The sequence below is a fragment of the Arvicanthis niloticus genome, chromosome X (genome assembly GCF_011762505.2).
Source record: "Arvicanthis niloticus isolate mArvNil1 chromosome X, mArvNil1.pat.X, whole genome shotgun sequence".
NCBI lineage: Eukaryota > Metazoa > Chordata > Mammalia > Rodentia > Muridae > Arvicanthis > Arvicanthis niloticus.
This window is the reverse complement of record NC_047679.1, coordinates 80,397,962-80,423,998: the sequence shown is the minus strand read 5'-3', so window position 1 is coordinate 80,423,998 and position 26,037 is coordinate 80,397,962. Positions and strand designations below refer to the sequence as shown.

Below are 26,037 nucleotides of genomic sequence, written 5' to 3'. Positions count from 1 at the left end.
AAATTTTATTTTGGAACTAAGGACCAAACCCAGGGCCTTGTGCTGCTCCCAGGGTCAAGTGCTGTACCACTGAGCTAAATTTTCAACCCTAGATTTAAAAATATTAACTGATTCTAAAAAAAAAAATTGTATATACTTATGGGATAACTCATAGTATTTCAATAAATACGTGTAATGAATTAATGTAATGCTTAGATCAAGGTGAGCAGAGCTACTTTTCATATCACCTCTTATGGTGAAAACATTCAAAACTGTTTGGTTTTTTGAAAGATATAGTACATGTTATCTTGTGTGGTCCTATAAATGCAGAGTCGCATACTAAGACTTCTTACAGTGATCTAACTATAACTTAGTACCCTTCCATTCTTCCTCCATTTGACAAGCACTGTTTTGCTCTTACGTGTATGGATGTTTTGCCTGCTTGTCTGTCTGTGTAGCATATTTGTACCTTATGCCTGCAGAGGCCAGAAAAGGATATTGGATCACCTGGGGTTGTGATTGTGAGCTACCATGCGGGTGCTGGGAATTGAGCCAGGCCCCTCATGAAGTGCAGCTGGTGTCCTTAATCACTAGCCATTTCTCTGGCCCCTGTTGTACTTATTTCTCTGTAACCCTAGAAGAGAAGTGGGAGGTGGGTTGTCAATGCTTGTCTTCTGAACTTTTAAAATCTTTTGTTTTCTATTTTTTGTGTGTCCGTATGGTGGGTGTGTGTGTGTGTGTGTGCGCGCGCGCGCGCACGTTTATGTGCATGTATGCATGCATGTTTGTTTGTGCGTGCACGTGCACATGAGGAATTTTACCTCAGCCAAAGAGAAAAGATTTTATTATACTTTTATTGATCATAAAAAAACGAGTATAGAGCTGGTGGCACATGGCTGAATTTGCAGGTATTTGTAGGAGGGCCACAGACTTGAGGACACATTGGGCTGTATAGTAAAAGCAAAGATTAAGAAGTTTACAGAAACATAAAAGCTAAGTCCTTCAGTAACCTAACTTTCTTTGTCCAATCACTGTTAATAGTCATTGATAATGTTGGCATGTGAACTACCAAGATCTCCACACACACCCATGTGAGTTAAACTCCTGTATTTTAATTTTTTAAAAATAGATTATATTATGGACATGTTAAGTTTTAAAAAATGAAAGAAAACGAACTTTCAAAACAGTAGTACAGACAATCTCATAGAAAAGGAGAAAAAGATCTGAAATGGTATTTCATTAAAGAAAATATGCTGATGTCAAATAATGAAATTCAACATTATCAATCACTAGAATACAAATAAAATAACAATGAGATGCCCCATTCTACTAGAATGGTTATCATTTCAAAAGATGGATGGGACCATGTGCTGGATGCAGAAAACTAGCATTCCCATTCATTTCTATGGAGATATGTACCATGCTCAGCTGCTCTGAAATTTTAGTCTTTTAAAAGTTCACTGTACACCTACTGTGTGATTCAGATGTTTCATAGATATGTAACTCAAGAGAAGTCAAGGCATATGTCCATCCAGAGACTTGTATATGTATATTCATAGATGTTTCATTTATTTATAAGACAGTAAGAAATTATCTTATTGCATTTTTTGCCAGTGCTGTTAATTGAACTTAGGGTCATATATGCTAGGCAAGTGTCCTTTTATTGAATTTTAGTCCCAGACCTGGAATTAAACATGTTTTAATGTATGAGTCTGGAGAGACAGCTCAGTTGGTAAAGTGCTTGCTGCCCTACTAAAGTTTAGGGCTCCCAAGCCCACTTAATAGTTGGTTTGGTGTGGGACATGGGGAGGCTTTGACAAAGAATCCCATAGCAAAATTATGGCTCACCCTGTCAGCCAAATACCCTGACTCAATATATGAGGAGAAGGATCAAGGAGAACACCCAGTGCCAATCTTGGATGGACACATAGACACATTGCACACACACTTGTGCCTACAAATATGTACAGGCACATTTCTATACCCATGCAATTCAGATATATATCTTAAGTATATTTCATCACAGAACTAATTAAAATTATTTTATACTCATAAAAACCTGGGAAACCACAATTATAGCAAATGTAGTCACTAAACATGTAGTCTATAAAACCAAAAGATGACATACTAATAGTAATGATATAAATTTGAAGTGCTCCATAACACTATGCTAGTAAAGCTACTTCTCTGCTTGCATTTTCTCTTCTGTCTGTCTGTCTGTCTGTCTGTCTGTCTTGCAGACTTTATCTTGTACAGATAATCATAGCTGCATCGAGTTTATGGGTGGTGCAGTAGCCAGGTCATGTCCCCAACACACCCTTTAACAGTCTTCCTCAGCCTCCAGCTTTTCCATTCTTTTCATCCTTCTGTGATGTTCCCTGAACCTTGGCAGGGAATGGGAGGACAGTTGATCTAGATGTTCTATTTAGGTCTAAGCACTCAATAGACACTATTTTCAGTACTTTGATGGGTTATAACTCTCTGTAGTAACTGCTCACCATCGCAGACAGAACTTGTTTGGCCAGAGTTCAGGCAGCAGTAATTTATGGAAGTAAAGTATAAATACTTAGAAAGCAGTTTGACAACATGTCACTTACCAAGAAACAGTAGTAGGCTTTTCTCTAGGGCAGTGGTTCTTAACCTTCCTAGTACTGCAACTCGTTAATACAGTTCCTCATGTTGTGCTGACCCCCACAACCATAAAGTTATTTATATTGCTACTTCATAACTGTAATTTTGCTGCTGTTAGGAATTGTAATGTAAATATCTGATATTCGGGATGGTTTTAGGTGATGCCTATGAAAGGGCCCACAGATTGAGAACCACTGCTTTTGGTCTCAACCTGTAGCCCTGCTTTACAATAACAGGCCTTAGTTCTTTCTGTGGAATAGCTAGTTATCCTCATAAACATTATGCCACTACTGCACCAGTGGGTGCATCTTGCCAACAGGTCAGTATCGTAGCATTTAGGGTTAGCTTCAAAGATACCACTGTTTGGTGTGTTTTGTTTTCCCTCATAGTAGCCTATGTAGCACCTTCTAGGACCATGAAAGCTTATAGGCAGAAATGAAGTAGTTGTATGGCTTTGTCCTAGATTCTAGTTTATTGGTCTATGAATTTGTTTTTGTGACACTACTATGTGTTTTTATTATTATGGCTCTACAGTTTAACTTGAAATCCGGTATGGCAATACCTCCAGAAGTATTCTTTTTGTTCATGCCAGACTCCTGGGGTCTCTTGTATTTTTGTGTGAATTTTAAGATTTTTTTCTTCTATTTCTATGAAGAATGTTACTGGAAATTTGATAGGAAATTTGAATCTGTAAATTGCTTTTAGTAAAATAGCCATTTTCAACAATATTGATTTTTTTTCAATTCCTAAATCTGAGAGGTCTCCATCTTCTAATAGCTCCCTCAATTTCTTCAGTGTGTTAAGGTTTTATTGTAGAAGACTTTCATATCCTTGGTTAGGTTTATCCCAGGGTACCTTTAGGCTATTATGACTGAAACTCTTTTTTGTTTGTTTGTTTGAAATTTATATATAGAAACTCTGGTGACTTTTGTGTATTAGTTTTATATCTTGCCATTTTGCTGAATATGCTTATGTCTTTAGGGTGTATTATGTATACAGTAGCTTCATTCATGATAGCTAAAACCTGGAAACAGTTGAAGTATCCACCAACAGGTGAATGGATAAACTGTGGTTTGTTTATGCCACAGAATACTAATTTGTTAATGGAAGGAACAATCTATTGGTAATGGAGTATCATGAATGGATCTCAAAGTATATATGTTGAATGAAAGCACTGAACAAGAAAGTACTCATGTTCTGAGTGAGGTGGTGCAAACCTCTATCTAGTCCCCTCAGTTAGGAGGCATTAGAGGTAGAGACAGAGGCAGAGGGCAGAGGGCACAGGGCAGAAGGCAGAAGGCAGAAAGCAGAGGCAGGTGGATCTCTGTGAGTTTAAAGGTGTCCTTGTCTACATAGCAAATTCCTGGCCAGCTAGAACTAGATAATGAGACCATGCTTCAAAAAAAAAACCCGCAAACAAAATAGAACAAAACAAATGAGAGTACCTAGTCTATGAATCTATATCATCCTGGTATATAAATTTTCAGAAAATACGAGCTAATTTTTAGTGACCAAACTAGATCAACATTTGTGTGGGACCAGAGGCTAGAAGAGAAAGAAGGGATTGCCAACGGGCATGAAGACACTTCAGGAGAGTGATTAATGTGCTCCTTAACTAAACTGTAGCAGTAGCGTTTGAAGTGCCTATCTATTGCCAGAAATCATTAGCGTGCGTAATTAAGCACGTACAGCTTGTTTGTACCAATTAGTTAAAACCAGCAGAAAACTGCAACACGGACACTTTTCCAACGCCAGAGCACTTCGTTCGTTTTTATGTTTGTGTGCTGCTTGACTGTATATATGGACCGTGATTTTATCAGATAGCCTTGGGTGTGTGAGTCATCTGTTCCAGGTGATGAGGCTCCCCTATTCCTTTGTAGTTAAGGTTAAAAATGGCTTTTATTTGCTGAACTTGATTAACTCATCTGACATCACTGGTCAGAATGTAATTTCTGAAATCTACTGCTTCTGGCTGTCTGCGATCTCTTGTCTCATTGGATTGAGAAGCCTCTTATTTATTATAAACATGAAAACCGATTGAGTGAGCATAAGTGATTTTTACATAAAATTATGGAGCCTCAGAGATAATTTAATTCAACCCTTTTATTTTTATAGAAAAGAAAGCAGGATAAATGATTTACCTGAGATCACGCAGATAAAGACCAGGACTCCTATCTCTGAATTTATTTTTACTGCACAGATGTCAAATAATTGCTTTTTTGCCCTACGGTTGTTTACATCAGCTCAGGATCAGAACATATTCATCTTGAGGGGAAAAAAAGAGAAAGAAATACAAGCACCAAACACTCCATTGTTGAACAGTGTCTCTAGAGGAATGATTCTGCTTGAGGTTCTTTTTCTCTTTGCACTGAAGGGGACAAAAGAATGAGTTTTAAGGTAAAGGGAAAAAAAATCAAGCACCTTGCTGTGTCTTGTATGATAAAGCTGGTACATTTGTCAAGAATGACCTCTGTCCCACCTCCTGTATATGCTAAGGTTTTAACTCAGCTCCTTCTGTTTGTTTGCACAGCCCTATCTCAAACATCACCTGACAGGCTGGAAAGTTTATTCTCCCCTGGCTGAGACATGGAGACATTATAGACTTGGTTACTTGTTCATTTGTTAAATATATGGGGAAGCTTACTATGTGCCAGATATTGTTTTATGCACTGGGATACTATCATGGATACAAAAGGGTCCCTTGTTTGTTTGTAGATTGTAGATTTGGGGGGTAGGGAGCACATAAAACAAATCAAAAGCAAATAATCAAATAAGTAGTCTGCCAGATGTTGACAAGTGTGGAGACAATGACCTGGAGTGAATAGATATGGAGTGCCAGGAGCAGACACACACACACACACACACACACACACACACACACACACACATGCTTGGCTTTCTTTACTTTAAAAAAATCAGTCTTTTGTCCCTTTCAGTGCAAAGAAAAAAAGAACTTCAAACAGAATCATTCCTCTAGTGTGTGTGTGTGTGTGTGTGTGTGAGTGTGTGTGTGTGTGTAGGCTCTTTTTCTTAGTTACAGCAGGTCTGAATTGTAAGGTGACATTTGAAAAAAATACAGGAGCAGACATGGAGAGTATTTAGAGGGGAGGAGCATTGTAGACAGAAATCCCAGTGAGTCTGGCATGTATAATCTGGAGTTGAGTTGCGGCGGGGGTGCTTGTACAAGGAAATAAGCACAGACATGGGTGGGAAGCCAGATGCATAAGACTTTGTTGACCTCTGTAGACTGAATTATTTTGAGAAGGAGAGAAAGATGTCAGAGCCAGCCTTATGATTATTGCTTCTTTTTTGTTGTTTAAAAACAGAGGTAAAATTCACATAGCATTAAAGCAGTTTTAATTTTGTAAAGTTCAATGTAATGAGTGTTAGAACTTTTAGGATGTTACACAACCATCACAGTTACTGATGGGCAGAGCATTCCTATCACCCCCAAAAGAAACCTTATATATGAACTAGCCACTGCTATTTCTTCCAGGCTGGAATCTCCATTCTGCCATTCTGTATTTGTATACCCTGCATTTATCATCTGGATTGAGTCCTATCAACCATGAACTTCTGATTGGTTCTTCCAGTTAGCATAAAGTTTTCAGTATTCATCCATGTTGCTGCAGACATTAGAGCTTAATGCTCTTTTGGAGATGAACAATAGAGCTTTGTATTGTTATACAATATTTTAGCTATCCCATCATCTGTAGATAAATAGTTGGATTGTTGTTATTGGATTCTTTTGAGTTATAAGAATCATGCGAGCCGGGCAGTGGTGGTGCACGTCTTTAATCCCAGCACTTGGGAGGCAGAGGCAGTCGGATTTCTGAGTTTGAGGCCAGCCTGGTCTACAGAGTGAGTTCCAGGTCAGCCAGAGCTACACAGAGAAACCCTGTCTCGAAAACCCAAAAAAAAAAAAAAAAAAAAAAAAAAAAAATGCGATGTGAAACTCAGCTGTTAAAAGTATTTGGTCCTCTTGCAGAGGACCTGCATTTGCTTCCCAGCATCTGCTTGGTGATTTATAACAATTTGTAACTCTGGTTCCAGTGGATTCTGCATCCTCTTACTAACTTCCATGGGCACCAGGCATGTACATGCCACACAGGGAGAACATTAACATGCATGAAATAAATAAATGCAGGAGCTTAAGGGTCGGATATTACTGCCAGGCATAGTGTTATAGTCCTGTAATCCTACCAGAGGCATAGACAGGAGGATCTCTGTGAGTTTGAAACTAGCCTGGTCTACCTAAAAAGAAGAACAGGCTTGGGATATTTAGAAAGTAGGAGATCTTAGTCTTCTGGGATGTAGAGTGTAGCGAGGAGTGAAGGGTGAACGATAAAGCTTTGAAGGGGAGGTACGTTAGAAGTTCCACATTATGCTAAGGAGTTTGAACATTTCCATAGAAATGGGAAATGACTTATGTGTTTGTAAAGTCTGCTCTCATGGCTGAGGGTGGAGCTCAGTGGTAGAGTATTTCTTTAGCACGTGAGGCCCGAGGTATGATTCTCACTGTTGCAAAATCAACTCACATTTATGTTAAAAAAAAAAAAAAGTGCTCGGGTTGCTACTGTGGGTGAGCTGGAGAGATACCTATCCAGAGGTAGCAGAGTTCCCTTCCTGTAAAACACTGGATCTTGGTTTTTATTCTAGTGTGCTGTTTGAAGTGCCAAAGCTGAAAAGTGGAAAGAGCGCACTGGAGGCTGAGAGCGAGAGTCTGGATAGCTACACCGCTGACTCGGACAGCACCTCCAGGTGGAGTTTGCCCATCTAGGTCACGTCTGTCCATTCTGAGCTCTTACTTTGTTCTCTAGCATCAGGATGCAGGTTTCTTCTGCCTTCCTGGTTTCTGTTGGTTGAATCTTTCTTCTGACCTCACCACAAGTCTCCCTTTAGTACTTCTATTGCTTTGTCCCTGAGCACTGCTTCCTGGAGTGAGCTAACTTCTCCTGGATGCTGCACTGTGGAGGACTCTGCTTCTGTCCCTTAAAAGGGGGTGTGAGCATGTGTGTGTGTGTGTGTGTGTGTGTGTGTGTGTGTGTGTGCAGAATTGTTTGCCTGATGTTCCTCACTTTTTCAAGGTGCCTTGGATGTATGTGAAATGGGCCTTCTCAATTTGGTTGCTATAGTGATGGCAATGACTCTCCTTCCCTGTTAGTGCTTTGGGGCCTGGCTAGAAGAGGAAGGGGAAGGCATGGTTTAGTTCTAACTTCTGATACTTCTAGGAGAGATTCTCTGGATAAATCTGGACTCTTCCCAGAATGGAAGAAGATGTCTGCTCCCAAATCTCAAGTTGAAAAGGTAAGCTGCAGGCTATTGGCTTTACTTCTCTTCCCCTCCCTCCCTCCCTCCCTCCCTCCCTTCCTTCCTCCCTCCCTCCCTCCCTCCCTCCTTCCTTCCCTCATCTTTCCTCCCCTCCGTGTGTTCCCTCTCCTTCCACCCTGTCTTCATATCTCAAGTCAGGAATTCAACTAAAATTTTACCCCAGCTACATTTGAAAATGTTTCAAAGGTCTTGGCTGAAATATGTGTGAACATGAGTTTTATATTAATCTTTCCTTTAACTTTGTCATAGTTGGATTAAAATCTGACCCATAAGCTGCCCCTTTGGTCTACCTGCTGATCTTTTCCCCCATGTCCTCAAACTTATTACCTTCTAGGAAATTCCACCAGGGAACCAAAATGCAGTCTGTGGGGATGAAGACGACACGATATTCAAGAAGAACACCAGAAAAGTCCTGAGGCCTTCAGGTAGCATCTCAATCACGGCACCCTGGGGCTTGTGTTCCAAGTGCTTTTGCTGGCCTCTTGGTATGGAGTACAGCTTGTTCCTTTTGACTTAACTTTTTGGTCTTTCATGCAGAATACACTAAGTCTGTGATAGACCTTCGCCCAGAAGATGTGGCCCAAGAAAGTGGCATCTTGGGAGACAGAAGCAAATCTGTACCAGGCCTCAGTGTGGATATGGTGAGTACTTGTCACATTTCACTTGGGTACTATATTAAAAATTTAAATTTGGCTTTCATATCCAATTCTCTCATCCAGATGGTTTAATTCTTTAGGAAAGGTGAAATGACCTATAATTTCTCCAATTTCTGAAGTATACCACTACCTGATTTGCTTAAAGTACTATCTTTGTTGTCACCATTATCACATTGTTGGCGATGTGACTGGCCACTCAAATAAATACTTATTTTATTTAGTATTTGCTAAATAAACACTTGCTACAACAGCCTGACAACCTGAGTTTGACCCCTGGAGTCCACATTAAGGTGGAAGGTGAGAACTGACTTCCTAAAGTTGTCTTTGGGTCTCTACGTGCATGCCATTGTACAAGCATGGTTGAATACAGACACGTTGATGATGATGATGATATAATATACAAACAATAATTATAGTAAAAATGAATACAAAGAGATGGCTATACTGGGGTATTCAAATGGGAGAGTTATAAACCTCCCATGAAAATATTAAATACTTGTTTTCTTTTGGGACATGAAGATATATTTTTAAAGGATATGTGCATATGTATTTACATGGAAGCTCAGAACTTTTGCAACCAATTTTGGTCCTCACTGAAGGAAAGACCTTGATAATTTTCTTTGAACCTTACTTTTATTAACTCTCAAGTTTCCATTGTTCCAGGAAGAAGAGGAGGAGGAGGAAGAAGAGGACATTGACCACCTGGTGAAGCTGCATCGCCAGAAACTGGCCAGAGGCAGCGTGCAGAGTGGCTCCTCCATGGTATGGTCCATGCATTTGTGCTTTTAGACACATTGGGGCCCCAGGAAGGAAAGAAAAGCCATTGTCATTAGAGCAGACCAGGAAAATCCCCCCAGTCACTCTTACCGGGGCAGGGGCAAGCATTTGTTTCTTCTTGTGTCACTTTAGAGCTTAGGTGCTCAGTGTAGCTTCTAGGTGGCTGCCAGCACCTCTGATCTAGAGAGTCTCCAAGAGGTAGCGAAAACTCTGGCTGTTCTTTCATCCCAGCTTTGGGAAAAGTAGCGGAACTCCTTTCAAAGGATAACCAAGCCATGAAGTAAACAGGACCATACTTGCAGACTTCTTAAGTCGCTCCCTATTGTTACACTAAAGGCAATCAGGTGTCATGAGAAGGACCTCTGGCAGATTGACATCGAAGTTGTGGATAGGGGTGACAATGAAACAGCCTCAGGGAAATTCACTAATGAGGGCCTATATCTATCATAAGTACAAAGATGGCTATTTTGGGTCAACAGGTTTCAGAAGGAGACTAATTAGATTTTCACACTTACACTGGAAGAAACTCAACCTCTTATTCTTCACTGCTAACAGAGAGGAGGGCACCTTTATGTTTGCAGTGGTGGCTCTCCTGCTGCTCTCAGTTCTGGCCCAGTTTCTTTCCTCTGTAGATACTGCTCAATAGATGGCAGACAATTAAGGCCCCGTTTTAAACCAGTGACTAACATCTAGCCAATGTTGCGACATGCACAGCTCACAGCACAGATGGGCTTAGCTGTACCTTACCTCCCTCCTCCTTGTCATTCTAAAGATGGGGAAATTAATCAGTAGATTGTGTAAAATGAGGCAGAAAGAGATATCAAAAGTCTGTGTGAGCCAGGAGGTGAACTACTAACTCAAGCAATTGTGGACTTACCCTCTGGGTAAAGGACTGTTGGCAGTCCCGGCTCCTTGCAGGCCGTTCTGAGACTTTTGGCTTTATCACAAGGGAAGATGTAAGCAATTGGGGATGTGGAGTATATTTTCCTGAGCCGTTTGTAATGCTTTCCCCTCAGAGTACCATTGGCAGCATTATGAGTATCTATAGCGAAGCTGGTGATTTTGGGAACATCTCTGTGACCGGCAAGATTGCCTTTTCACTGAAGTTTGAGCAGAAAACCCAGACTCTGGTCATCCATGTCAAGGAGTGCCACCAGCTGGCCTATGCTGATGAAGCAAAGAAGCGTTCTAACCCGTGAGTGATTCTGGGACTTGAATAATACTCTGACAGGAGAAAGGAGACCTCAGAATCTGTCTGGGTACTCTTCACCCAAATTTTCACTTCTTTGGTGACAGAATAGTAAGATGTAATTTAATAAAGGGCTTAGGACTTGGAAAAAGCAGAAATGAATTCTTTGATATAGTATTTCATCATGTGCCAAGCAGGAAAGTAAAGACGGGACTTGAGAAAGGCTAGCAAATAATTTATTGTCGTTCTTGGTTACCAGATATGTGAAGACTTATCTTCTGCCTGACAAGTCCCGCCAAGGAAAAAGAAAAACCAGCATCAAGCGGGACACCATCAATCCACTCTATGATGAGACCTTTCGGGTATACATTTGAACCTAGAGGGGGGATGGGTTTTGGTTTGTTTTGGGGTCTTTGTAGTATAGCTTTGCCTTGGCAACATGGCTGGAAGGCCATGCCTGTGCCTGAGGAATCACTGTGGGACTCTGTTCATATTCTTACCTCTTGGGGGAAGAGAACAAAGGTGAATTTCCAGTACCTACACAGTGGCTCACAGCTGTCTGTAAGTCCAGTGTCAGTGATCCAATGTCATATTCTGGCCTCGGTGGGCATCTGCATACATGCACGTAAACATACTCAGGCACACATTCACGTAAGATACAAAAGAAGTTATTTGAGGGCCAGCGAGGTGCTCCACGTGGTAGGAAGTGACAACTGACTCCTGTAAGCTGTCCTCTGATCTCCACACTCATGCCATGCTATACCCACACATACGTACATGCCATTCATATACCCACATACATACTAGCACAAATAAGCAAAATGTAGTAAAAAAGGTTAAAAGCAGTTTGAGATAAAGAGTCTCCTTGGCAATTGTTTGTGGATATTCTCAGGTCCTTTAAGCCACTCAAGGAAAAGTTAATATTCCCTGGCTTCCTATGAATGGTGTTAGGGTTAGTGAGATAGGAGTGGTTGAAGCTTTGAGTGGAACAATTCAAAGTGCTTAGGAACTAAAACCATTTGACATGCTGAACTACAGACCAAGGGGGGACAGGTTGTTTAGGGTTTGGAAGAATTAATTTTTGAGGCATTACTCCTAACTGGCCACCTTGGGATGTTTCTTTCCCCTCATAGTATGAGATTTCGGAATCTCTTCTGGCTCAGAGGACTTTGCAGTTTTCCGTTTGGCATCATGGTCGTTTTGGCAGAAACACTTTTCTTGGAGAGGCGGAGGTCCAAATGGACTCTTGGAAGCTGGATAAGAAGCTGGATCATTGCCTCCCTTTACATGGAAAGGTAGTCTGCTTTAAAGGTCTTTCACAGCTTGGTTCCCAGGGGAATTGTCTGCAGTGGCCTCTGCTGGTCTGTGTCGGAAGTAGCGTTGCTTGGAGTTGTCTGTAGAGTTCTACTGCCGCCTGCTGGCCTTTCTAGGTTTAGCAGGAGCAGTTGCTTCTGTGTAAATCAGGCAAAACAGACACATCACTGTCCAGGTCTCACATCACTGTCCAGAGCCTTGCATGTATTCAGACATCGTAACTTGCACTTCCTCTCAAATCTAACCTTGCATATCGTAATCTGCACCCCTTTCTATGCCAAGCTTCCTGCTTTAGGAGTGAGAGGCACAACAGTTGATGAGTCTGCAATGGCTGCCCTCTTGGTTCTGTATGCAGGCCAGGGAAACTTTAGAGATGGCATCTCAGATGGCAGTGTAATAAGGTGGCACCATAGTGATGGGTAAGCTTAGTACAGCTCAGGACTTGAGTCCTGCTTCTGTGACTTACTAGTAACCTAGTGAATTCACCTACCTTCTGTGAGCCTCAGTTTTGTCTTCAACAAAGTGATATGGTAGTGCTACTCCTTGTTGAAGGACTTGATTCAGGGTATCCTTTAGCATGTAGCACACAGCGGCCAGTCCATAGCGTATTGTCATTCTGGTTAAGATGAAACAGCTATTTCAGAAAACTTTAGGCAGCAACTTCCTGTTTATCACAGTGAATCCAATACAAACCCCTTTAAAAGTTATAACATCTTGAATGGTTCAAATAATCCACAGCACATAGACTACCTTTGCAAAGATGGTCTGGAAACTCAGACCAGGAGCTGCCTCTTGGAAGTGGAAGAGGGATGCACTTTTATCTTTCCATTTTATTATTGTCGTTTAGTTTTCTTTGTTTCAAACTTTCAAACCTTTGCCCTGTTAAAAGTATTAAGTCCAAAAAGATCTATATATGCATGGTCCCAAATTAGAACAACAAAAATATGTAAAAAGAAAGTAAATTTTATTTCTTAGAAATAGCTACTCTTAGCAAACATTTAAGTATCCTTCTAGAATTTTTGTATTAAGCAGCATAGATATTAATCTATCATCTACTTATCATCTATACATACACATACATAGTGTATTTTTTTGACTCAAGTGAATTGAATAATCCTTGTTCATATATATTATATACATATATATATAAACAATTTATTATAGGCATCACTCTATACCATTACTTACAGATTGATCTCATTTTACTTGCTATATAATATTCTCTTACATTTTTGTATTGTAAATTTATTTACCTGATCTCTACTAGTGGCTACTTAAATTGTTATGTTTGAAAACTGCTGTCATATGTCTTTCCCTCTGTTTTCAGTACTGGTGATCCAATCCAGAGCTTCATATATGCTAAACAAGTGCTATCCTGCTGAGCCATATCCTACCTCTTATCTTGGCTTTCTTTGGGGGAAGTAGTTGTCAGAGACGGTCCTAGTGGCAAAATAGTTGAGTCAGAGGAGAGTATATCTAGTAATATGATGGCTGTTGCCTTCCAGAAAACTTTAGTGACATTACATTTTTCCACTTTAAAGGGTCATAAAAACAGGAAAGCAATTACTATCAAAGTAAAACATGCTATTAGAGTCCTAGAATTTCTTAACAATTTGGCATGCGAATCGTTCTCCCTGTGGCTTGGAGTTGAGATAATTGTACTGAGAACGTCACTGTAAAGCAGCATGAATCGCCACCAAAACATGTCTTCCACTAAAATGGGGGTGTTTGCTCTTTGGAAATATTTTTGGCAGAATAAAAATGTGCCATGGAAAGAAGCCCATCATACTAAACTCTGGATTTTAAGAGTTCACTAAAGTCAACAGTCTAGGAATTAATAAATCATATAGCTTATGAAATAAAATACTACCTTATCTTCCCCTTCAAAAATTTTAATAACTTGAAGTTTTCCCCATATATTTTATATTTAAAACTTAATCAAATCATTTTAATATGTAAACTGTATTTGCTAGACTTAAAGTAAGGTTTTTAAAAACTAAATTTTTAGTTAAAATGTAAAAGTTATACATTTCTTCTTAACTTAAAATAATCTACATTTAATGTTTCTGGGTTTTTTTTTTGACATCCTATCCCCCAACAATCCATGTGCTACCACTTTCTTTTCTCTTGCTGACAATCCTTCCCCCACAGAGACTAAGCTTGTGTATTCTGGGCATGCAGTATGTCTATTGAAACATAGATTATGCCTACCAGTATGGGTATGCTCAGTGGTGAGGACCTAGCACAGCTCAGCCTCAAGAAATGTGGGTAGATGAAAGGGTGCCTCTAGTTTGCGCTGGCTTGTGCTGGAGAAAACTGGAGCATAAAGAATGTGACAGCCAGTGAGTTAAGAGAGGGAAAGTCCCCGCCCAGAGCTGCCTGCTCTGTATCCTGTTCTTTTATTTTTATATCCATTCAGTCAACATGGGGTGCCTATGTAAGTTTAGTAACATGCTATGTGTTGACCTTTCTGGGATGGACAGAAGTAAGCTTGACTCCTGTCCTTCTGGCACACAGATTCTAGTGATAGAGAGTTGTTAGCTAAAAACATGTTTAAGTCTGGGGCTGATATAATGCAGAGGTAGCGTATATGCTTAGCAGGTCTGAGGCCCTGGGCTTGATACCCAGCACTGAAGCAAACAAGCAAACAGTCAGATATTAAAATATATGTAGCAGACTTTTACCTCTCCCTAAAACCTGTACAAGCTTCCGCCCCCTTTTAAAGTACTTTTTACTTTTAGGAAGCTGATGTAGCTCTTTTTCACAAGCAAGCAACTAACGATGATGATATAAAGTAGTAAAAGATCTCTTTGCTTTTCTCAGTCTGTTCTCCCTAGTGTTAGATTCTTCTGTATCTTTTTAGATTGTCTTATTCAGTCTAGTGGTAAAAAGCATGGATTCTGGAACCAAGGTGTTGTGGGGGAAATGACTTAACCTCTCTGTTTCTTTATTCAATAGTCCACAAGAGAAGAATAATATCTATTTCACAGAGATTACATACTAAACAAATGATGTATTTATACTAAAATAATGGTAAATGTAAGTGTTATAATAGAGTGATTAAAAACATTACACAATATAGTTCATGGATGTAATTTTAATATATTGTTATGTTTATATTTAATGTGAGATTGTTTTTCTATTTCTTGCTTTGTTCACTTAACAGTAAGTATCTCTTCTATTACCCCTTCTCAGAAAGTATAAATTCAGTATGATCATATTTTAGGATAGAAATTATATAGTATAAATTATATAGTATAGGTATAGGTTTATTTTACTCAACAGGTATAAGGTAGATTTTTATAGGTATGTAACTGACTATGTGTTCTATTCAACCAAGATTTGAAATAAAAACACTTCAGGGAGCAATTGACACATAGGATAGGTAGCATGGCTGGAATCATACAGGTTCTATTTTAACTAGCTGGATTGTAAGAGGAAGGCCATGTTTAAGCTGACTGAGGAGGGGAAAGCCAAATGGTTTCTTTTCTGCAATGACCTTCTTTGCTTGCACTTGAGCTATCAAAGATAGCCTGTTCCACATAGCCTGTGTTCCCTCTAATAACCTCATGTCACATGAAGGCATTAAAGTCACTCTTAACCCGGCCTGCGTTCACTGACACTTAGATTGCTCCCACTTCTTGGCTCTTACTAACAATGCTGGTGGCAAGATTCTTCATCAAATATCATCGATTTCTTTGTGAGTTTGTGTGGCCATCTTGTTGGCATACCTTTGGGAACATTTGGAATCTAGTAACCATATCCCCAGAGTGTACAGTAGTGTACCCCGATTCTTCTGGATCTCCTCCTGAAGAGACTGCCAAAGAAAACCGTAGCTGCTATGGCATTTAGCCATAAAAGATGGATCGTCTTGTGCCATGAGCCTGTTCTTGGGGTAATTGTATCTATTTCTTCCTTTATTTTTGTAATAGGGTCTGGCTATGTATTTGAGGCTGGCCTCCAACTCATGGTCCTTTTTCTTCAGTCTCCCAGTGCTGTGATAACGGACATGTACCATCATACCCATCTATGGGGAGAACTTTCTAATCTTCAGGGTGAAGTCCCAGTGTTTCCTGAGAGGCTTGATTTCACTTGTTGGGTTTCCCTATTGTTTCAGATCAGTACTGAGTCCTCGCCTGGTTTGCCAGCACACAAAGGCGAGTTGGTGGTTTCATTGAAATACATCCCAGCCTCCAAACTCCCTGTTGGAGGTGACCGGAAAAAGAGTGAGTTCTCTTTGGGGGCCCTGGCTTCAGCTCTCGGGCTTCTCTACAGGGTCTGTGAGAAATTGGTGCTGGCACGGTTGGCTAGGAAAGGATGGGATGTTTCCTAGATCTTCTAGGTAGGCGTCTCTTCCAAACGAAGCCTTTATGTCCCTCACTTGGAAGGAAATGCCATAGTGCTGACATTCCTTTTAGATGACTTTTAAGCTGTTAATGTGATTTGGTCTTGTTCCATCTGTGTCAAACTACTAAGAAGGCAGAAGGAAACAGGAGCTTTGTGGCTGAGAAGGGTGCTTGGAAGGAGTAGGAAGCACAAGGTTGAGTCACTCAATATGGCCAGCACAGTGCTGGTGACTGTAGATATGTAGATAAGAGAAACCTAGCACTTGTCCTCTGAGGACAACTTTTAAAGAAAGGTAACCATGTGTTCAGGCCACCCACGGATGAGGGTGGTGGAGAGAGCTTTGCTGAGGAAAGAATATTCAAACTGGACCTTGAGATTATACCAGGCACAAAATGATGGAAGTTGAAAGGGAGGAACAGTTTTTGGAAGAAGGGACAGTGCTAGCACAGGTTCTTAAAGAGATTGGTAGTTGGCCAAGGTGGTGCATACCTGGAATCTTAGGACTTGGGAGGTTGAGGCAGGAGGATTGCTATGATTTTTCAGGCTGGATAGGTTATGTACTGGGTTACAGGTCAGACTTGGCTGTAGAGTGAGATTCCATCTCAAAATAAATTGACTAGGTAAAACAAAGGAAAAACAAAAATATATATATATATATATATATATATATATATTTGGTTTTTTCGAGACAGGGTTTCTCTGTGTAGTCCTGGCTGTCCTGGAACTCACTCTGTAGACCAGGCTGGCCTCAAACTCAGACATCCACCTGCCTCTGCCTCCCAAGTGCTGGGATTAAAGGCGTGCACCACCACCGCCCGGCCAAAATAATTATTTCAAATGTAGGTGGGGAATGCAGCTCAGTTCATAGAGTACTTGCATAGTATGCAGAAAGGCCTCTGTTGTTTGCACAGAGCACAGGAACTGGCACTTGGGGGTGCCAGTGGATGCATGAGGATCAGGAATTGAAGGGGCTCATAGATACATAGAGAATTTGAGGCTAGCCTGGACTACATGAGACCTTGTTTCAAAAAAAAGGGGGGGGGGGGGCACAATCTATATGTCTGGTAAATGTGGACTTGTAGATCAGGAATATGTTTCCAGTTATCATGGAGCTGAAGTTATGATGTGAATGTGTATGTATATGTGTAAAGCTGGGATTAGAGATGAGTCTGGAGCCAAATTTTAAAAAAGAAAAAAGGCCTTTAATGAAGAGCTTAACTTGATCTGCTCTGCTGGCAATAGAAAGCCCAAATTCCCTTATCGGTGTGTGTGTGTGTATGTGTATGTGTATGTATGTATGTATGTATATATGTATATGTATGAGATATATATGCACATACATATGTGTATATATATCATATACATACATATTCATATAATATATATTCAGGAAAGTACACTGTAGTTTTGAGGAATCAATAGGTCACAAGGACTGTGTGCAGAATGACTAGAAAAGAAGTGAAGACAGGACCTTTGGGAACAGCAACATTTAAAAAGGATGAAGATCTGGAAAATGTCAAAGAGGGAGAAGGTCATGACGACACAGAAAGGCCAGGAGAAAGTTTGAAGAGGAGGTGGGCAGGAGCTGTCAACACTCTCCAAACACTCTAAGCAGCCAGGCCAGATGAGGACTGAGAAGATGCAGCTTGTTACAATTAGGTTGGAAGGCATTAGTGGAATCTGATTTCACAAGAAACTAGGCTCAATGGATGAGGCAGAGAAGCAGAGGTGATGAGCATGGTCAGTTCTTTGCCAGGGTAATTGGTGATTGTGAAAGGAAAGAAAGGCACAGAGGACAGCTTCAAAAGGATCAGATCGAATGGATGGAAGGTTTCTTTGAAATAGATTTTTTTTTAAAGAAACAGATCAAGTGAGGGTAAAGGATCAGTCTGGGGAAAGGCATATTCACAATGGTAGGTGAGAGTAGGGGTAGAAATTATGGTGTTTTGGTAAGTCCTGTTCAGTAAGGGGTGAGGCCGAGAACTCAGCAGAGGACTTTCTTCCTGCTTTAATTGCTTAGCAGAGGACAGGCAACTGCTTCTTTTAGCTTCAGTCGACTCATGTATGAAATAAGGACAATCATAGTGAGTATCTCATAGGACTATTTGGAGAATAAATGCTTAAGGTGGCCTTTGGTTCATAGCAAGTTTTTAATGAATGTTTGTTGCTATTGGTATTACTGAGTTCCTACTGCTTATGCTGGGCACTGTGCTAGAAACAAAGGATACAGGCGCTATTCAATTAGGGAGTTTGCAGTATTCCAAAGCAAGGCGAGAATGTGCTATATAGTTAAAGTTCAGGATATAGCTGATGGCATGGGGGTTCACTTGCAATGGCCGACATCCCTTACAGGTAAAGGTGGGGAAGGGGGAGAACTCCAGGTGTGGATCAAAGAAGCCAAGAACCTGACGGCTGCCAAATCAGGAGGGACTTCAGACAGCTTTGTCAAGGGGTGAGTCCCTGGGCCAGCATCAAACTAACCAGTTGTAAGACAAGCAAGTTAGCGGGGAACCCAAAATTTCCTCTGTAGATCCTGCCCTTCTCCTGCCACCCTCAGCTGCTTGTTTTCTGAAATTAGGTAATGGCAAAATCTCTACCACTACCGTTGTACTGGTCTGATATCAGTTTGGACTCAACTCTGGTACTCGCTTTCACAGGGGAGGGTAATAGAGCATTCTCTCTGACTTTCTCATACTAGTCCTCTGCCGTTGAGCCTAGATGGAAAATCCATGTCCTTTAACTGTCTAGATTCAGGGTGCAACACTGTGTGCTCCATAATTTTTATTATGGGCTGTAAGCTTCCTCTACATTAGAGATCATTTATTGACTTCAGCTCCCTAAAAAGTCATGTTTGACTAAACTTACACATATAAGTAATGACTTCACTTACCTCGTGTGAGAAAAGTGGAGCCACATATTTAAACTCAGCCTTGGTGGAGTGTAGGCCACAGCATGACTAATGTCTTCATTTTTCTCTTTAGGTTAAAGGAACTAGATGATCTAGTGGAAGTAGTGGGAAGTCTGCCTCAGCAGATTCAAAGGAGGGTTGTTTGTACTTGGACCTGGGTGCTGGCTTACCATCCTGGGCTAGGCCTGTGGTAGGGGCAAGGGGAACATATTGCCAGCTCAAGTAGGTGTTGATGACTCCCCGCCCTCTGCCAGATACCTCCTTCCCATGAGGAACAAGGCCAGTAAACGTAAAACTCCTGTGATGAAGAAGACCCTGAATCCCCACTACAACCACACATTTGTCTACAATGGTGTGAGGCTGGAAGATCTACAACACGTGTGCCTGGAACTGACTGTATGGGACCGGGAGCCCCTGGCCAGCAATGACTTCCTGGGAGGGGTCAGACTGGGTGTTGGCACTGGTGAGACTCTCTCCCCATCTGATCATCACTTGTCATAAAGGCTTCTGTCTCTCTTATTCTTCACAGCTCTCAGCCACCGCTATGTACAAAGAACTTTTCTGATAGCATTTTTCTTCTTTTATATAAACATCCAGCAAGTACTTATTGAGTGCCTGCTACCTGCTAGGCCTAAGGGAAGGTAGAACTCATACAGTGTTCTATGTATAGAGAGGTGACCCTGAAGGCCAGGAACTTGGTCCGCCTATAAAGAATGCCTAAAACTACCTTAACACCTGACTTGTGATTTCTATCTTCTATCTTGTTATAATGAGAAGGGTCCTTGCCAGCACATCCTTGCTCTCTGAGGATTCTAGATTACTTCGCACTTCTCAATGGTTCTGCTTCAGTAATTTCTGTCTGTTCTATATGATCAATTTCATTTGATTTGACTATTAAAGGGGAATGCACAGGTGCTCTGGTGACAGCAATCTCTCTGTTCATTTCTTCCTTTGTTTTGAGACAGGGTCTCATTAGCCCAGATTAGACCGGAACTCCTGATACTCTTACCTCTCTACTTCCCAAGTGCTCAGATCTAGACAAGAGCCAATGTGCCCAGGCCTAATTTGATTAAAGAAAGAGCAAATTTTCCATTGTCCCACTGACTCTAACAAGAATGAACTCTATTTCCTGGGCTTTCCGTCCCTTCTTAGTCCACTGTGATATGGCATCTATTCTTCCACTCTTAAGAGTGATTGCTCATGCAGAGTGAGGTTATTATCTCACTAGAATTCCCAAGCACTATGTAATTAAACAGACTGCTTTCTTTGTCTTGCTACTGTTTGCCTTCTTCGACTCCCTTTGATTCCATTGCGTATTACTTTGCAATTTCCTTCATGATTCTTCATTTTGTATTCAAACTCTGAATGATGGTGCCCTCCGGCTTGGTCTTGGATGCTCTCCTTTTTTTTCTCTTATTTATAGTCTTGTTCAAGCCTATCCAACCTTTTGACATCGTGTCATCATGACTTTCAAATATAGTGTTCACATTCAAGAACTGTGCAATTGAGTTATCAAGAATCACAAAAAGTAAAAAAAAATCTCCATTGCTTTAATTAGTTATGATCTTGTGTTGGACCACATTCATAGCTATCCTTAGCTCCATGAAGTTCTGGTTGGACATGCCTGCTGGATTCTTATGGCCTTGAATACTACTTGCATATGAATACCTAACAAAGCATCTACAATGATTTTTTTGCACGTGTAAGCAACTTCATGTCTATTCCCTTTTTAAAGCCCTTCAGTGTCTTTCTCCCACATTTAGAAATTCTTACCAAGTCCATAGACCCCATAGAATCTTGACTCTTTCTTTCTTATCTTTCCTGTATCATTTCCCTGTATTATTGTGTTACAACCACCATAACTTTTACTCTGCTCTCCATATACCAAGTTACTTCCTACTTTGGGATTTTTATAATGGTTTTCTATTATAATAATGTGTTTTCTATTCAAATGTAAACTGCCTAGAGCAGGCACATTCTTTGTGTGTTCATCACAGTATCTCCAAACAGGCATATAGTAGGCACTCAGGAACTGTCCGCTGAATGAATGAATTATTATACAGTAGAATAGGAGTAGGAACATATAATCCTAATGGTAGGCCTAGAATTAACAAATATATATATTTAGAAGTTGTGCATGCCTATTATCTAAGTACTTGGCAGTCAGAGGCAGGAAGATTGCCACAAATTCAAGGCCAGCCAAGATTTGCATGTGAAATCCTGTCTCAGTAATAACAAAAAAGAAGAGGTATTCAATTTTTTAAACATGTTAGGTCAAGGACCCGTGTATAGACTAGTACTAAGCAGCCCAACTGCCTTCTTACAGTATATACAATAAACTGTATTTTTGACAATCAAGTCAAATTACCAATGACAGAAGGGTAGCAGTTCTGGTGTGGGGTACCGGACACCAGAGCTCTGAAAACGTCACTAAGCAATAAGCCTCTATTGACATTATGTCATTTCAAGTCCCATCTTATCAACCTGCACTCTCCTTATTGTCCCAGAAGCACATGCATTTGTAGGCTCAGCTTGCCAGCTTGCTGTTCCTAGTGTATTTTTTGGGTTGGATTCCTTTGTCATATACCCAATCCTTACTGATGGGCTCAGTGGTGGGACTCTGTTCAGTCTCCTTTGGTGTTTTCCCTCAGGGATCAGTAATGGCGAAGTGGTGGACTGGATGGATTCGACTGGTGAAGAAGTAAGCCTGTGGCAGAAGATGCGACAGTACCCAGGGTCTTGGGCAGAAGGAACTCTGCAGCTACGTTCTTCAATGGTCAAGCAGAAGCTGGGTGTATGAGTTCCTATCCTCATCTGCAGGTGCAGCCCTGGTCAGTCCAAGTCAAAAGAAAGCAAAGCAACCACAAGAAAAGATTTCTAATTTAATGTGTGTATGTGTATGTGTGAGTGTGTGTATGTATAAACATGTATTTCTGCAGATCTTATTTTGCTAGCTAGTATGACACAGGCTTGTTCCTTCTATTAAAGCAGCCCAAGAATAAGGGACCTTTCAAATGGTTTTTATTTATATATAGTCTAGTATACTTTCTGAGTACATAGTTGCCTCTTTCTGTGGTTTAATTAACTTTAAAACTGTATTACAACAACTCTCTACCTTCTATCTTGCTATCTTTGCTCACACTTTCCCTGGAAGTGTGGCTGCTTTTGGCACTCATTCTAGTTTGTGGGTCTAGGTATGCCTGATCAAAAGTCAAAGCTCTTAGAAGCCAGGTTTGATTGTTAAAGATATTATTAGACTATGGGAGAGGGATGAACTATCAGTCCTTCCTCTCCAATTTGTATTTTATCTCATCATCTAACTTGATATACTTCTAGAACTTGCCTTTTAACTTTTCCTGTTTTAAGCAATTTCCACCTTGCTTGAGTATAGTGCTTTTCTTTGCAATGCAATGAAAATTCCCCAGCTCCTTTTAAGACCTTTGGGGAGCCCTTATAATGGAGTCACTTTAGAAAAATCACTTTAATTAGATAATGGCCTTTTCACTGAGACATTAACATGTCCCGTGAGACTTACTAGCTGATCCCATAAGGTCCAAGTGACTCTGAATAAAGTTTTTCAAAGCCTGTGCTGAGTTCTCTGTTTTAAACTGTTACAGTAGTTGTTAGAGAGAGAGAGAGATCCTTATTTCCTTCCTGGAAGATGAGGCATGTTCACTCTCATGTATTATAGCTTTCTCTAAGTTTGTGTCTGGGGTGTGCTGCTACATAGAACATAGTCTGTATACCTCTGTTTCAGCTGAAAGAGCCAAAGACTGTCTAAACTGACACAGTGCTCCCCCAAGTTGGGGACTATTACCACCCCATGAAAATGTGGATGGAATCACCCAGCTATTCTAACTTTTCACCCAATATAATTTCAGTTCCTGTCTTTGGTTGTTTCCTAAACTTGACCCGAGTGTAACATGGGAGTAGTGTGTGTTGAGACTTAAAAGAGGCTCTAGTGAGCTTTCATTTCCTGCTACTCATTCTTCTGAACTGAACTTTTCATTCATAGCAGTCTATCTATAGAAAGGTGTGTGTAGAAGGTGACTGGAGCATAGAAGAAATGCCTGTCAATGGAGCCAGCTGCAAGTGTACGTTCCTGTAAGGTCACTGGATTGCAAGCAGCTAGAGAGGTTAAGATTATGGGTGTAGATTGCATAGACTGTTTTTCAAAGACCTGTTCAATATGGATTGATCCTGTAATGGGAATGTACCTGAGAGCCCAGGCTCAAACTTGTTCTTTGGTATTCTACTTTAATATGCATGTGTGTTTCAATAAAGCTTTCTCACCTGAGTGTTTACATTTATGAGTGCTACAGATGCTTTCGTCTCTGATATCCTGACTTAGTGTTGCCACTGTCACTTACAGGACACACTTCATGCCACCAGCACTTCTTTCTAGGTTATTCAGTTTCTCTGGGAGGTTGATATTTTCCCTCATCTCTCCATTTTTTAGATTTGAGAGCTAAATCATAGATGGTAAACAACTCGTCTTTGAAATAAGGCCCCCAGTTTCTAGCTCAAGTGATTCTTGGCCTCTGTGCAAACACAAAATGCATCTTGTACACAAGGTTTGCCATAATATCACTTGAGTCTTTCCAGCACCATATGAAGTAGGAAACCTCTTCTTGCAGCCGAAGAAACATGAGCGCCTTGTCATGTGATAGTATTGGATTTTGAATTCGGCTCTAACTCTACCAGATTGCTTCCTGTGAGAAGGATGAAGGTTAAGGGCAAAGCATTAAGGAAAAGGATGGCTCATGTCTTCAAAATACTATAGAGAAATGGAATTAATTTACAAAGAAAAACAATAAAAGTGCTTTTGGTATCGCCAAGCCAGCACAGTGACAACACAGCTCATGTTTCCGTGTATGTGTGAGAGACTAGAAGAGAGGGAAGAGGGGAGTGGCAAAAGTGGGAGGAAAGGACAGAGAAGAGAACAGGAGGAGAGGGGAGGGGGAAGGGAGCTGCATAGGAAGGAATTAAATGGCACTTGTTGTGCTAGCCCCCTTGTGTCTGACTGGCTGTGGCCCTGACTCTACTCCTGTCTTCTTTTCTCCATTTGGATTTCTTAAGTCATAATCTATAAAGGACTACCAAGGAGGTTAAGGTGCAACCCACCTAAGGAAGTCAGGAAGGATTTGGTTACTCAAAATGAAACAAAACAACCCCCGTCCCAAGTTGTTCTAAGGTTCACTTGCTTAGAACTTTTCGGTGCAAGGGTCAGGCCCAGCTGGGCACTTTATGTAGGAGGCAGCTGGGCCCCAGTGTTATCTTCTGGGCCTTTGATCTGCTGGCATGTCCTGACTTGCCAGTTGAAGCACTAGTGTAAAGACAAGGAAAAGCTTTATCTTTCCAACGGCTCCATCTTTGCCTTTGTAATCACAGACCTTGTCTGAGCAGACATTTCCTACATGAACTCACTGTATTTTCCCTTCTGCCTATGATTTGCTTTTAGCTTTTCAAAGTTCCAGTGTTTCTCTCAAGAGATGATAGAGAAGGGCCTTTCTTTCCCTCTTCTTCCAGGTTTGATCATTTGCTTCCATGTTCTACTCCACTGGACAACTGGCTGACTTCTTGCCTTGCCTCTTAAAACTGAGACTTCCACTAAAAGCCCAGTTCTGATTCACTGCTGCCTCTGTGCATAAGCTGCGGGCTTGTGAGCTATGGCTTACCACTCTGATTTGAGGAAGAATTTGCCTGGGTTGAGAGACTTTCATTTTGCTCCTTCCTCCTCAGATGGCATAGTGGAGCTTGGTTGCTGTTGTTTATACCCGACTGCCACTTACTAGTTGTTAGCATCTTGGCATATTGTCAAGCCTCTCTGGGATTCAATCCTTCACCAGTAAATAGGAGCTAATAGCAGCACCTATTTCTTAGGGCTTTTGTGAAGACTTCTGACTTAATCAGTAGTTTTCCTTGTTTGCAATATTTTCACAATGACACCTGACACATAGTAGGTGCTAGAGTATTGTTATCTCTGCCTCCCCCAGCCAGCCTGTTTGCTGTCTCTAGTTGCCCAAGGATGCCCAGGAAAAAGCTGAAGGAACAGGGCATCTGAGTCTTGACCATGACTGTGACACCCGCAGCTGTATAAAAGACTCAAAAAGCAAGGGGAGAAGGTTTTGTTTCAGACGCTAGTGAAACACTCTGTGCAATACCAGAAGTGCTCCCAGCAGCAGTGCTTGGCATTCGGAAGATCCTGGCTTTAGTGGCCAGCATACAAAGGGCAGGGAGTTGGAGGGACAAAGGGTGCATAGCAAAGAAAGAATCTTTCAAGCCTTGTTCCTCACCTGACCTACTGTAGCAACCTGCACTGTGTTCTTTTCTTAAAAAGTGGGTAATCAGAGGAAGTTAATGCATGAAGTTATCCATTTTGTTTTCCTGCTATATGTAGTGGTGGTGGTGGTGGTGGTGGTGTGTGTGTGTGTGTGTGTGTGTGTATGTATGTATGTATGTGTGTGTGTACATATGTGTACCTGTGTGTAGAGATCATAGGTCACTCTTGGGTTTTGTTTCTTATGCCATTCACCATGTTTTTTGAGATAGTGTTTCTTACATGACCTGGTACTCACATTTGACACATTTGCTGGCTAAGCAGTGATTCCCATAGATCTGCTCATCTCTACCTCTCTGCTGGGATTCCAAGTGCACACCACCACATCTGGCTTTTTTTTTACATGGGTTCTGGGGATCAAACTCAGGGGTCAATGCTTGATGGCAAGCATTTCACCAGCTGAGCCATCTCCTCAATTCTTAGAGGTAATCTTGTTCACAGACTGCAGAGCCCTCTAAGGAAGGGCCATCACCAGGGTACTAAAACACCTTAGTAAGCAGAAGTTCTTGCCCACAAGCTAGTTGGAGCATCTAGGAGGGAACATCCTGCTGTGGCTAGATGATGT

General features: G+C 41.0%; 1 protein-coding gene across 3 annotated transcripts in view; it reads left to right on the top strand.

Annotated features, from left to right (window-relative positions):
- The window catches only part of Sytl4 (synaptotagmin like 4), a 45,158-nt gene extending 21,716 nt beyond the window's left edge, over positions 1-23,442 (top strand). For 2 of the 3 annotated variants that reach the window (XM_076918796.1, XM_034485833.2), the window contains exons 6-17: positions 7,270-7,371; positions 7,842-7,917; positions 8,276-8,366; positions 8,479-8,582; positions 9,261-9,359; positions 10,391-10,569; positions 10,823-10,925; positions 11,697-11,858; positions 15,995-16,103; positions 18,577-18,676; positions 19,387-19,595; positions 21,784-23,442. In XM_076918796.1, coding sequence (XP_076774911.1) covers positions 7,270-7,371; positions 7,842-7,917; positions 8,276-8,366; positions 8,479-8,582; positions 9,261-9,359; positions 10,391-10,569; positions 10,823-10,925; positions 11,697-11,858; positions 15,995-16,103; positions 18,577-18,676; positions 19,387-19,595; positions 21,784-21,932 — 1,483 coding nt within the window. In that variant the 3' untranslated portion in view covers positions 21,933-23,442. The remainder of the gene's footprint in view (positions 1-7,269; positions 7,372-7,841; positions 7,918-8,275; positions 8,367-8,478; positions 8,583-9,260; positions 9,360-10,390; positions 10,570-10,822; positions 10,926-11,696; positions 11,859-15,994; positions 16,104-18,576; positions 18,677-19,386; positions 19,596-21,783) is intronic. The other variant, XM_034485834.2, reaches the window with a different exon arrangement.
- Positions 23,443-26,037: the final 2,595 nt, after the last annotated feature.